The 14,253-nt window shown below is 41.1% G+C and overlaps 1 protein-coding gene across 2 annotated transcripts in view; it reads right to left on the bottom strand.

The window, feature by feature from the left end:
• Nucleotides 1–1,346: 1,346 nt before the first annotated feature.
• Nucleotides 1,347–14,253, bottom strand: part of LOC113405121 (runt-related transcription factor 1) — an 82,826-nt gene continuing 69,919 nt past the window's right edge. For both annotated transcript variants that reach the window (XM_026652040.1, XM_026652047.1), the window contains 2 exons: nt 5,626–5,787; nt 1,347–2,455 (listed from right to left, as the gene is read on the bottom strand). In XM_026652040.1, coding sequence (XP_026507825.1) covers nt 1,962–2,455; nt 5,626–5,787 — 656 coding nt within the window. In that variant the 3' untranslated portion in view covers nt 1,347–1,961. The remainder of the gene's footprint in view (nt 2,456–5,625; nt 5,788–14,253) is intronic.

The following is a 14,253-nucleotide window of genomic DNA, read 5'->3' as shown; positions in this document are numbered from 1 at the left end:
AGAAGCAAAACCTAATATATATATCTATATATGTTTATATAAAGAAAACTCGAAAAACAAATTGTTTTAAATAAGTCCAGCTGTTTTGCTGCCTGCAGCCAAGGATCTTTGTAATTCAAATCCTTTAAAAAAAATTTTTAAACATCAAACACTGATCTGAAGTCCTGCTTTCAAATACTCTTCTGAGTTGACCTGCAATTGTTTCACTAATTTAAGAGGTACATTAAATAACAATCAGATCATTTTGAATGCACACATGTCAACATCAGCAGTTTGTAATTAATGAGTAGTACAACAAATGCATTCAGACCAAACCCTCCAATAAAATAGTGCCTTAAAATTTACAGTGACATCTGATATGTTTGTGCTGTTAACGATGGGCAACAGTGATGATTCCATAATAGCAGATTAGTACTATTACAATGCATTTCAAATTTTCTACAGGACAGAATATTCTGTGCACCAGTTTTGAATATTCCTCTTCCTTCAGAACTATATGATCACAGAACTTTTAAATTCCACTTGTTTGATATTCTGGTTTCCAGTTGCGCCTGATAGCACTTTTCAGCTCCATTTACTTGTGATTTGTTAATTTGCTTTATTTTTTAGTACAGTGGTATGTACAGTGTTGTGGTGGAAACTTTGGGTGACATTCTGACCCCATTTAAGTCAATGGCAAATCTCCAATTGACTTAAATGGCACCAGGATTTCACTCTTGGCATGCCACCTACATGCTAGATTCTGTCCTTGAATGAATACTTGACTCCTACTAAAGTCAATAAGAAGCCCAGGCAGGATCAATAGCAGAATATGGCCCTATATATTTGGTTGAAGAGAGATGCTTGACACCATTGTGTCTGCTTTACAAATTATATACTTCCACACTGCTGATCCTTCAAGTGACCGTTGGTGTTGAAAGACCAGCAGAGGAAAAGAATGACTTTATAGGGTTTCAAATGGCAAATTAAATAAATGGAGCAAAATGTAAACAATATGGCTAGATAACTAGACAACACGTTACCCATCGTTATCTCAGCCTTTTTTCAATGTTATAAATTTAACTTTGGCTGCTACCAAAAGAAAAGAGCATATTTAAATAATAATAGTATCAACAAATAAGGAAAGTCTAAACATCAAGCATAAATATTGAGGAAATCATAATAGTACAGTAGTTGAAAATGACCTAAGGCTGTAGCCATTGCATTACACAAAGTCCAAAAGAAAAAAAGTTAAATTACCTCATTGAAAAGGGGCTGATTCTTTCAGTTGACAAAGCAATAAAGAAGCAAGCATGATTTTTTTAAAAAAAATGAAATCTTTTTGCAATATATAAGGTGCCAAAAAAGAAATAAAAGAAGTTAGATGCAAAGCAGGATGAGTTGCATCCTTAAAAAATTAATAATAATAAAAAAATCCATATTCTTTGGAATATATAACTTGGTAAAAAAGTCAATGTCCAAGATATAAAACTTCTCATTCACAGCATTGCTAAATCAGAAGCATTCACAGTTTCCCTCTGGGAATCTTCCTATACTTCCTTATAACTAACACGTCCATATGATTAAGTATACTCACTAAGATTGTGTTAGATTTTAAGTCTTAAAATTAGAAGTGAACTAAAGCACTTTTTAGGACTTTGGGAGACCTCCAAAATCAAGGATGTTTGGAGACCACTGGTATGTCTATCTACCCACCTTCCCTATCTCTAGACCAACTTAAATGTTCTCCTTTCCAGAAGTTCAGCCCTTGAAAAAGGCTACTTTTCTCGAATGACATCCCTTCACTGATTGGCTAACACCATGACATCATTCCTGAAGTACTGACTTTTGGATCGTTTGCTTCTGAAAGTGATGTATAAACATGGCAGTGCCCACAGGCAAGAAAGGTATTTATGGGATACCTATGGGCATCAGCAGATAAAAAGCACTTTAGTCCTGGCCCATCTCTACTTATAATTAATTCAATATGGTCGCCATACCGCTTCTTCCAGCCTTGCTGTGGTGCCCATGTTAGTAGGGGAGTTGCTGTGACTACCTTCTGCCTCCACCACATCGCTTTGGTTTGGAAGATTGGGGTTGAGGAGAGTAGACCCTGTGGAAGCATTAGTGCAAGGAGGGAGGATACGTGGGGGTGACCGATCTCCCCCAGACATCATGGAGAACTGGTATGACCCTGCTGATGTCCCGTAATAGAGATGGTAAGAAGGTGAGCTGGTCTGAAATGGGCTACCTTGAGACTGAGAAGAACCAGGATATGGAGGAGGGAGATAAGTGTGATATCTTGTGGCAGTGGTCATAGCAGACATACCAATTCCTATTCCTGAACTGACAGGCGTTGGGGTGTAGGTGAATGCTCCAGGATAGTGCATACGAGGATCAGAAATTGAAGGAAGAGTGGAGAATGGGCGATCAAGTCCCACCCTGGGATCACTGAATGCTGTTAGGTCAGAAGCACCTAGTTTTTGAGAGAAGAAAAACAAATCAATTTTAAATGGAAAGAACAAGATTTTAATGAGTCACGAAAGGACAATCTGTCTCATGGCGGATCAGTGATAGGGTATTGGTAACACTGGCTATCTGAAACTTTTGAATTCATTTCAGTAAAGGGGCAACTAAGAGGGATTACCCTTGCCCTATAGGTTTTTATTTGTTTGTTTATTTTCATAGCACTTACAGCCTACGCAATATTTACAGCTTCAGAGTGCTCTATAAACATTAACAAAATAGTCATCACAGTGCCCTTGTGAAGTAGAAACACGATAGTAACAAGTAGTTTTGGAGAGGGGGAAACTGAGACACCAAAGCTAAGTAACTTGCCAAGGACCACACATTGGCAGAGATGGGACCTTGAATGCAGGTGTTGCAGGTTTTCAGTCCAATGCTTAGTCTCTTGTTGTAACTGCCTTATTTGTCTGTCTTAAAGATCGAAAGCTCCTTGGAGCAGAGTCTGTTTTTAGGTATACATGTGTGTGTTCTGCACACTACAACTAATAATAGTGGTCCACATTGTCTATCAACCTTACTGAAGTTAAGAAAAATCAGGCCTCTTTAAGGTGTCCGAAAGTTGGGCACTGAAAAATGGAGTCTCCTGAAATCATTACTGACTTTTGAAAATCTTGGCTTTAAGAAGTCCATAAAATGACATCTATTGCAGATTTGTTTCCAAGCAGGATACTTTGGGATTAAAAGATTGAAGTGGTTTTTTTTAAATGGAAATTTTCACACCTGACTGAGCTGAACATCTGATATGACAGCTAAACTCTGCTCCCATTGGTTTGACACAGATGAAAGTGGGCTCCCGCCCACCATCGCCTCCTCCAAAGGGATTAAACAACCTGAACAGATAATGGCCTCCTTAAAAGGGTCTTCATCCTGACTCAGATGAATGGAAGCTGTCAGTCCTCTGATGTGGCAGCTATGTATTATCAAAATAACAATAATAAGAAAACTTTCCCGAAAACAACCCTTTTCAGACAAGGGGTGGATACTGTATGAAAGGAGTGTGTGTGCAGAAGGAAGCACTAGTATGTGGAAGAAGGAAAACAAAGCAGTCTGCTCTGACTGGATTGAAAGGTAGAGCAGACATACTACTAGTGTCAGGTTCTGAAAGCTTGTCATAGCCAGATTTCTTCAATGGGTTTTTTAACCTTTCTTAGTTCCTTAGAGTGTTTTGGTGTGCAAGTGTGGGTTTTACTGGGGGAGTTACAATGATACAAAGAGATATTTTATGTTAATACGGAAGAGTATTTAAAATATAAATAATATCCCACAAACAAAAAACTTAATTACAAACCAGTTAAGGTTGCTTGAAGGCAAAACCCACCCAACTAGACCCATGAAAGCAAGGAAACTGCAAGTGAAAGAAGCACTCAGATATCACACTAACTCTGGTCACTGACAGATTCTGCATCTCCACAGAGAAACCACTTCCACCTCCAATAGATACAGAAACAAATTACACCCCCCAAATTCATCTGATGTGCTGTAATGTAAAACCTGTTCACCAATCTCACAGTTTCCCACAGAAAATAACTCATCATACAGTAACCTCATGTGCGTATTTCTATAGTAACTATAAATGAATTTCCTTGCGGTCAGAGTTAAGGTTTTGTAATACTGTCTGAGTGAGATGAACTCAGGGCATGTGGTGTATTTCTTTATCTGTTGGAGTTGTAAGTGATTTTCCTGTGATAATGTTATGCTGGAGTGGTAAGGGAAGATGAAAGAGTGTTCCCTTTACATAGACACCTATACGCATGTACGAACTGGAAAAAAATGGGGGCAAAATAGGTCTTTAAAAAAAAGAATTTAAATTAGTTTTCCTACCATCTTTAACACACACACACACACAGAGTATGTTAAAGCTGGTCAAAATGTTTGGTTCCAAAACAATTTTCAACCAAAAAATGTTTTTTCATTTGTAAATAAAATCTTTCCTGGACAATTTTAGTTTTGTTTGAAAATTTCTGGTTAGTCAGCAAATGACTTTTTTCCCAGTTTTTTCTTTCTCGCTTTTTTTATTTTGCTCATGGAAAAGGGGGCAATGGGAGGAAAAAAAGGAGAGAAAAAGGGAGAAAAAACAAAAATAATCAAAAAGTTTCATTGCTTTGGTTTTAGCTTGTCAATGAAAAACAAAACAAAAACATTTCACAGAAGATTTTTTTTTTAAATAAAGTTTTAATTGTTTACAAAAATCCATTATCAATTTCCAGCCTGCTCTAATATCTAGCTGTCCCCTAACCTTAACAAAATAACCTATTTCTACTGAGAAGCCCAGATAAGGATAGGTAAGTGATTAAAAAGTGCATCATTGAAAACAGTATTTTTAAGCAGGTACAACCCACTATAAGTCCAACAGCAGCATAGACTATAGGCCATTCAAGGGGTCCCACTGATGTCAGAAGGATCTCTACCTACTCCAACAAGGCCAACATTTGCTGCCAAGGGGTAAAGTTCCAAAGAGCTATGTAGGAACTTTAGTTGTGTGGTTCCCATTCATTTAAAGAGAATTCATGATGGTGAACACCCAAATGTTGGTTCAAGAGGTGGGGGTTAATGTCAGTAGATGGACTGCGGTAAATGATACAAAACCAGGTGGTAAGTGTTCATTTAGAGATACATTTTTATGTTGGCCTGTAAAGTTCTGCAGTGCAATTTGACAAAGACATAACATAACACAGTAAAACACAACACTTAAAATGTCAAAAAAACCACCATCCTCTGTTCAGCTGTAAGCCCCTAATCTGCTGTGATCTGCTCTGAATTTAGTGTGAGGGAAGGAAGCAGAGATTAAACATCTGCAGCATTCATTTCTTGGCAGATATTGCAGCTCTCCAGCTATCTAAACTATTTTTATAGTTCTGCATATCTCCCATTTCAAAGCAGCTAAAATTAATTTCTCTTCTGGTTTTTGACAGTGACATTCTGGATTTCTCCATCACTTAGCCAAAGCCAAGTAAACACTTGAAAACTTTTTCTTGCAGACTCAAAATGTATTTCATCCCGATTTGAGTAAAAAGGTAACAAGATGCTAAGAAGCTCCAACCACTGGTATCACTGTGGTTTGGAAACTGCCACATGGCTATGGTGGTACCTGTTTAGCGTGAATAACTTTTAGGTACTTACTTGAGAGTCGGCTTGAGAGTTCCGCAGTGAGGGATGTCATTCCACTAGCTCTCCCAGGTGAAATTGGAGTGGCAGGGTGCACTGAGGGCGTGGCGATTGATCCCAAGTATTGGTAGGACTGATCATAGGACCATGGAGGAGATGGCTGTACTTGCCTTGTATCTGCAAAGGAAAAGAAGTATTGAGAGAGAGGTTATTTTTAGTCTCTAAACACCATGATCAAACATAGGAACTGAACCAAATGGTTTATACAGAAACTTATCATTCGCTTCAGTTCACAATTTACTTCAAACATTCCCCTTTGTTAAGACACCTTCAGATGAATCGCTCTTTAAAATGTTATTTGTGCTGCTGCGATTTTTGATCAGTAGAAGCTTTTTGATAATTCACATTTATGGTGGTCAGGGAAAAGCGGATTAAGCTTCCCAAGGTGAAAGTGTCAATGCACAAACTGTTCATGGTTGAGGTACATTAGTATTTCAGTCGTGCAGTGTTGTTGCTCCTGTGCCACAAAAGTAAGACTCACGTGTCACTGAGTAGAAGACAGCTATGCTAAATTGTGACAATTTAGACTGGGATTTTCAAAGGATCCTAAGGGAGTTAGGTGCCAAGTTCAAAAGGATGTGGGTGTCTAATGCCCTTTGGCTTACTTGAAAATTCCAGTCTTAGTTCTGTGACAATTTATTTTGTTAGAGATAGTGATTACAGTGATTACGGAAGGTCTGTTACTAGAGATGAATGAAACTACTAGAGCTGGATGAACTTCAGAATTAGGAGTTCTTGTGCAAGCCTCTTGGAACTGAAAAATTGGAAGATAGGATATTTCATGATTTCTGGTGCTTCTAGGTGAAATCTGGAAATGCAAACAGTTTTTTTTTAAATAGAGAAGAAAGTTAACCAATTATTTTTTAGCCTCGGAACTAGTTTGGCTTAAGTATGGGGTCAAAGATTTGTAGCAGGGATGAGGGGCAGTATTTATATTTGTCCAAAGCAGTTCGTCCATCGTAGGAACCACCTCTTTTTGCCACGTGAGCGTCCACATCTGGAACTGGCATTTTCCCCATCTGCACAAGCTGCCTTTTTACTTTCAGGAAAAAACACAAAGCAAGAATGGAAATTGTCTCTTTTTTCCACAAATCTGGGGTTTCTCAGTAGTTTTCCCAGCAGTGAGAATTTTCTCCTACCGCTCAAACTGACTAATTGTCTCTTTGAAAGAAGCAAATATCAGAGTGGCAAAAAGCTGATATTATGCACAGAATGGATACCAGCATGGAAAGAAATGTTCTCAAGTTCGAGGTGAAGGACATAGAGCTTCCATAAGAAACCACATTTGGAGGTTTGTTGCGAATTATGGAGATGAGATTTATATTTCGTTTCTTTCATTTGTTTGGAAGTGGAGATTTATCCAAAAGCAGAGTGGAGTAACCTGGCCTTTTTAAAAATTACTTGTAAGGCCACTTGCAGATTAAACCTACTAAATCAGTCTAGTCCCACTGATTTCAATATGTCTATTCACCTGAGTACCAGGATAATTGGATCCTGGAAGGACCAACTCTAGCAGGGAAACTGTATAGTTCAGTCTTCTTGCCCATTCAGTCATTGGTGAATCTGCTGAGACTGCTATCCCAGAAGCCAATTTTTGTTTACCTATTTTATCTGAAGGGTTTTCTAATACCCACACCACTGCAGAAGAAGGTCCCTAGTGAGCTTCCTGGACTCTCTGCTTTTCTTCCTTCCTTGGAGGGAGGAAGCTCCACTTCATTTGTATTTGCTTCTTTTTTCCTTCACCACCATTTCCAGTAATGGTAGGAAAACTATTTCAAAGAGGGAAGGATCTTGTAGCATGCCCTAAAAGTGGTCATACTCTGAATTAGTCTAATCTGCCCTGGAAGTTGGTTTCACAGCGGAACCCCCATGACTCAGCATACTTATCTCCTGCTCTCAGATGCTCTGTCTTGGCCTGTAGGTATTGAAGAAGAGTGAGGAAGGATCTCTACCTATGGGGATTGACATGTGAGTGCCTTTGGGAAGGAGCAGCAGCTACCTCTCATCATTCTCTGGCTCTTCATGGAGAGGAATGATGGGAGGCATTGTCACACCACCTATTCCAGTTATGCCATGTAGATGGGTCAGCACCACCTTCTCACTGATTGTGTCTAAAACTGAAGGAGTCAGCAGTCTGAAGACTGAAATATGAACTCTACCCCTCTTTTAATGCCAGTACAACTGCCTCAGTGCTGTGCCCTGGCCAGAAACCCAAGAGTGGTATATTTTGTGATGCAGGCACATGCCCATTAGCAACTGGACAGAGGCTACCAATATTTTGATCTAGCTCATTCAAGATCCACTGTCAATTACTATTGACCTGAGAAGGATTTGAAGCAGTGACCGAGAGATGAAAGGCTCTGTATCCCATTACTAACCCCATAACCCATCTAAGTCTTCATCAAGTAAAAAAAAAAATCTAACTGCCAAAAATCAACCTTATATTTTGTTACTTGAATTCCCAAACACATAATTTTCGTTAGTAGTTGTCCTAGAATGGCTTTAAAAATGAAGAGCTCTGATTGGTTAACAAATTGCATACCATTCAATTATGCTAATGCAGCATAACCACAATATCTGGGTTAGACACTCACTGACCCCATCTGCCTCTTCCTTCAGTCATTTACTACCAAATAAAGCAATGAAAATAGCACTGGAAAATTCTGTAGGTTTGGTGGTGACTTCTGCCACTGTTTCAGTATTTAGGGCTTTGTTCAACTCCCACGAAGGTCAATGGGCGCATTTCCACTGACTTCAAAGGGAGCTGGAAATATTTCTGATATCCTTCTTTCTTTAGGACCCAATGGTGAACTTTCAGTTTATCTTAACTGAAACTGGAACCGCAAACTGCCACAGTTTAAAGAAATATAATTCCCCCCCCCGCCAACTCACCATTCTCTTCACAATCAGAGTAAAGATTTAAATGTTTCAAAATGTAGCAACCTGGAGTGGGGAAGTTGGTGTGTGTGTGTGTGTGTGTGTGTGTGTGTGTGTGTGTGAGAGAGAGAGAGAGAAAGTTAAATGTATGAAAACCTGCTTTAAAAAAATCTGAGTTTCTTCCCAAACCACAGTGTCTCCAAAAGAATCTGCAGAGAGAGCTAGAGGTACTCCAGTTTAACTTCAGAGAAAATAATAGGGCCTTTGGGGTCTTAATGCCAAATAGGATTGCAGAATTATTTAAAAGGAGAGCAAAACAGCATGAAGTCAGTGGAGCTGAAGCTGTTTACACCAATCTGAGGATCTGGGCCCAATTCTTCCTGCATTTCTTCTATTAGCATGTACTTTCATTTCTGCTTTTCATCATAGGAGAAAATATATTTTAAAAAATGAAAACAGTTACTAATTGCAATAAAACACTCCAGGGCAATAATTACAGCACAGTAATTCACACCTTGTTGTGTAGTCACTAGCTCTTGGGCTCCTGCCTACCAAGCTATTAAGCATGATGTATCGGACCATCTTTCATGCCTCGTCATGTTGTAGTGCCATGAAAAAGTTGTGGTGTTTGGTTTTTTAAAAAACACCCTCATAATTAAACAGTGCCAATGTTGTATACAGTTTAATGATTAATAAAATAAGCTTTGGTAAAAGACTCAGGTAAGAGGGTTAAAATCTCTTTCCTCCCATGTTGCTTCTTGGGGTCTCATATATAGCATTTTTCTAAGGATTGTTGCAGTGGAAAATCAAAGCCTAATTTGCAGAAGGTTGGCATCTTCACAGAATGTTGATAATTCTGCCTTCTGACCTGAGATTTCACTGTCAATGGTTTGTTAACAGGTGGTGCTGGAGAACTTTTTGCATTGCCCCATAATTGTTAGCACATATTCCAGCTAATGTGTGCTTGACACCAAATAATTGCACTACAGAAGTATCATGCCTCAACAGTAGTGATTTTCTAGTACTGTATGACCCATGATTGCAAACGGTAGTAAGGTTGGCTTTGAGCCCACATGCAAAATGCCATGCAACTATCCTAAGAACTGTCTAAGCCATTTATATAATACTTGTAACACTCTTTAGTCCCGTACAAACCACAACACCTCTGGTGCAGTTGCTTTAAGTACAACTGTACTTTGAAAGGTGACTGTGTAAAGGTAGTGCCTTCTTACTTAGCAGATCTGTTCCCTGTGGGTATTCAGTCTCATTTGCTGACTTTAGGGACTTTTTCTCTTTTTTTACTGTTTGTTAGCACTGCAGAACAAGAGTGAGCAAATACCTGCCAGGCAATGGAGTTGCACAGATATAAATCAAGGCCAAATTTGGCCTACAGAACCTTTATTAATGGCGAGGATGCATGAGGAGGCGAGAACTCAGCTTGGCTTCAGAGCCCAAAGTGATTTTGTGGGACAGTCATTAAAAAACTTCCCAAATAGCTTTTTACCTGTAAACTGAGCACACACGACATAGAAATCAGTGAGACACAACAAACACAGAGCTCCATGATGCCGTTTCTATAGAACCACTTTTCAGAGCAGACTTACACTTCAAAATGCACAGCAAAATAAAGCGAGGTGCTCAGCTGGTGTAAATCAGCACAGTTCCACAGACTTCCCTAGAACTGTGCCAATTTACCCACGCTGAGGATTTGGTCCCTTTGTTGTGGTAGAGGGTGGGGTCTGTTTTATTCACCCACTCATTTCTAAGGTAAAAAATGATCTTACAATCTGAAACTTCTTAATCATTGTGGTGTAAAACTAATTCCTTAAAGAGATTGGAAGTTTTAAGTTTAAGTGGTCAATCAGATATGGAAATCAGATAGCTGGTACCACTGTGCCTATGAGAATGAAGAGAACTTGCTTAATGATTATGTGAATTTCTGTCTTGTCTGTGTTTGGTAGGATACAATCTGCCTTTGGAGCTGGTTTGTGCCACCATAGTACAGAGTGAGACAGCACTCAGTGTGTCATTGCAGATCAGACATTACAGTCTGATCTTAGCCAAGTGGAGCAGTGTGAGCCAAATCTCACTATGACATAGTGTGTTTACTGGAAGCTTCAGCAAGGAGCTGCAGGATGTGAGTCAGTACTTTATGGTGCGAGTCAGGATTGAGAATGATGCATCAGTATTCAGCAAGGTAATAGGTACCCCCTTGACTAGATTTGGGTGCATTTTACCTGGAGGCCCCTGTCTAAACTAGGGTAAATTCCAAAGGCACCACGGGAAAATAATGTTTCATTCCCACAAACAATACATACCTAGCTAAAAAGTCTTATTATCTTGACATCTTGCCTTCCAGAAATGATTTTACAGCACAAGGGTCAATGGGTAAAAGGGAGTCACCCACAAGTATATACAAGTAGCAAGCAGTTGCTTAGCCAGATATCTGTATCAGTTAAAATTCCATAATAACATGAGTCAGACAAAATGTGAAACAGCCTCTGCAGTTGCCAGCCATTTCTCTCAAGTTGCAAAAATGTCTGTCAGTCACATGCAAAAATTTCTACCAGTCACATAGTGTCAAGCTTTGCAACTCCTCCACCATCCTGGCTAGCACCTTAACGGGAACACCTGGCCCAAAAGATGGGATGAAAGAAGGCTGGGATCCCATCTCAATGGCTAAGCAGGGGCTTACTAATGTCATCCCAGAGGGAGATAAGAAATGACTAGGGCCATCAACTACTTTACAAAGCTTCACTGACTCCAGTATTCATTTGCTTTTTCCCCACCGCCTTCATGATTTGCCAAACTTTCCAAAGGGAAGCAGTTCTCATAGTGCGAATTTCTCTCTCTGCCAGTGTGAGTAAGTCAGGAATGGTCTTGATTAGACACGTTCATTCAGAGAGGTTTCTTGCTGAACAGGGGCAATGGGCTGAGAGGAGGGAAGTTTTAGGCCTCAGGAAAAAAATGTAGACATTTTGCAAAGTTCTTTTCATTTTTTCTCTCACTCACATTCCTTTCTCCGCTTCATCCACTGCCACCCTCGTCATCTTCCATCTTCCGTTTACTCCTTCCAACCCCAGGTGCACAAAGGACAGACTGGGGCCCTACAATCTTGCACTGATTTGACCTGATCTCCCATCCAGCAGCATGACCAACATGGCTCCATCACTCTCTCCCTTTCCTACCAACTTGGGGCCCAACAAATCACAAAGACAAGCCTTAAATCCCAGCCTACAGCAGCACTTTGGAAAGCTGTGTCACCTCTCAGCAGCTGAAAGGATTAGTCAGTGGCTTTGAGAAGGTAGCACTTTCCAAAGGGCAAGGTCATCGCTGGCAGCAGCAGACACACAAGGCAAATATTTTAACGCTTCTCAGTGCTGGAAGATGAGGAACTGGAAAATTACAGAGCAAACTGTAAAAATTCCACCCTCAGCTATTTCATTATACAGGGTGCTTCCCCTGAGCATGACACATGGTGGAAACTACTAGGTTGCTCTGTCAAACCACAGAGCCATTTCCCAATGTAACGGTGAGGAGATGTTTGGGATTCATGGAAGTGGGCACAAATTTTAGGGACAGGATTTTTAAAGCCACCTAAGGGCTTGAAAATTGGAAATGAATGGGAACTGGGCATCCAAATCCCCGCTGCGGCTTTGAAAACCTCACACTAGATTTGCAATGGTTGACAATGGGTCTTTTGGCTGAGAATTCCAGTGGCTGCCACCACTCCATTGTCTTTACATGCTTAAGGTTGAGCTGTCTGTTCCACATCGACTTCACTGCCTTCCTCCGTGGGAGCCGCAAGATACCCCCCCCTCATATGCACTTCACGGCACACTGTTGTCTTGAAATCTCTGATTGTGTGGAGCCCCTAGATTACCTCATGTAGCCCTTCCACTATATGAACTGGTGTAAATGAAGGCCACATTGGGCTATGGTGCACATCATGTTTTCATGGCACTGCCAAAGCTACTCACTCTTCATAAAAGCCACCTTCAGCACTGGCATCATACCCCAATATTTACATTTATTTCAGCACTTCTGAGGTTTTGTGAAATGTTCAAACTGTTCAAGGAGTTCTAGAGGAGTCTGAGCCTCGTCTCCCATGGGACCATGAAATGCGTGCAGCTCCACACAATTCCTGCAGTAGCATCAGTTCCTTAGGTTTTAGAGCACAATATGGGCTAGAGTGGCAACCTTTCAAAAGGTTACTCTTAATTGCACCATATTAATTTACCTTTACTGCAGTTTTTGCGGAATTCCCTACGCTTATTATTAATTATTATTATTGCAACAGTTGCCAAAATATGCTGGGTGTTCTACAGCTATGTAAGAAGATACAGTCTCTACAAAGTGGGCAGCCTATAATGTGAGAGACAAAAAAGAAACACAAATATTGGGGAGGATGAGACACAACAGGCCAAGGTGATGGCTAGAAGTTCTAGTGTTAGTTCTGCTTTTTATTTATTTTCTGTGTATCACCAGTCCCCAGCTTCCCCCCTATGTAGCACTAATTTGTCAGTTAGCTACTTTCTTTTAGGCATTGCCGCAGAAATGAGTCTTGAGGAGGCAAATCCCGCAGTGCCTCTAACTACTGGGGATCATAATCCTCCAGTTTTTAAGGCCCCCCACTGCAATTTTGTAAAATAACACATGAACAATTCCAACTACTTCTTCTTTAAAAATGGGTGGGACAGGGGATGTCACTGGGCGGCTGGCCCCAGTAAATGAAGTAGGTCCAGAGCCCTGTGCCAGAGCAAGTTCTCCTATTTGGCCGATTAAGCCCAGGATTGCAGCTGGAGGCTAAAAAGGATCAAGGAGAGACCCAGTGAAGTCCCTGAAGGAAGTTAGGAAATAGAGTCCCAGTGAGTCAGAGCAGAATGGTTCAGACAGAGGCAGGTGAGAGCTGCCAGAGGCCAGAGGGACTGGAGAATGTCCCGGAAGGAAGCAGAAGGTGTTTTCAAAGTGAAGGAAAGCAGCAAGGGGGAATTGCTGACTGGTGTCTTCAAGCCAGAGAGCAAGGGCTGGAAAGGGCTGAAGGCAGGAAGAGCAGCAGAGGGAGATGCCTGCTGGCTCTGAGCCAGAGCCAAGGGACAGAGAGGGCTCAAGGCAGGGGTGCAGTGGAGGGACTTACCCGCTGACATCTCCAGGGCTGGAGAGCTGGGCCCAGAGGCACCATGAGAGGTGATGCTCCACTGGTTAGGATGCGCCCAGCATAGAGGCTGAGGGGGTTCCCACTAGGAAAAGCAGGGGTGCATCCCAGCTGGAAGGGCAGGGCTGGCTCTCCTGGTACCAGGACAGGAGAGGACTAGGCTGAGTGCTGGGGTGTGGTGAAGAAAGCTGGGGCTGTGGTGAGAAATGGCAGGGTTGTATATTGCTCTTACTGTTTGGACTATGTTGGGGGACTGCTGGTTTATGGTGCTCGGACAGGTTCTGTTATGATTTACGGGCACAGTACTTTTGGAATACATGAACTCCACACAGGCTACGTGTATATTTGGGCAGATGCTTAGGACTATTTCTGGGGACTCAGAAGGAGGGAAAACTAAGGCAGGTGTGCTTGCCACATGAGGGCGCTCTAGTAGGGCTGCCCTCTTACAGAAGGGAAAAAACAAGCACTCCCTAACAAAAAGAACAGGAGTACTTGTGGCACCTTAGAGACTAACAAATTTATTAGAGCATAAGCTTTCGTGGGCTACAGCC

This window comes from Terrapene carolina, unplaced genomic scaffold (assembly GCF_002925995.2).
Source record: "Terrapene carolina triunguis isolate 2854851 unplaced genomic scaffold, T_m_triunguis-2.0 Scaffold31, whole genome shotgun sequence".
Classification (NCBI taxonomy): Eukaryota; Metazoa; Chordata; order Testudines; family Emydidae; genus Terrapene; species Terrapene triunguis.
Note: the sequence above shows the minus strand (reverse complement) of the source record. Positions and strands in the feature narration are given on the sequence as shown.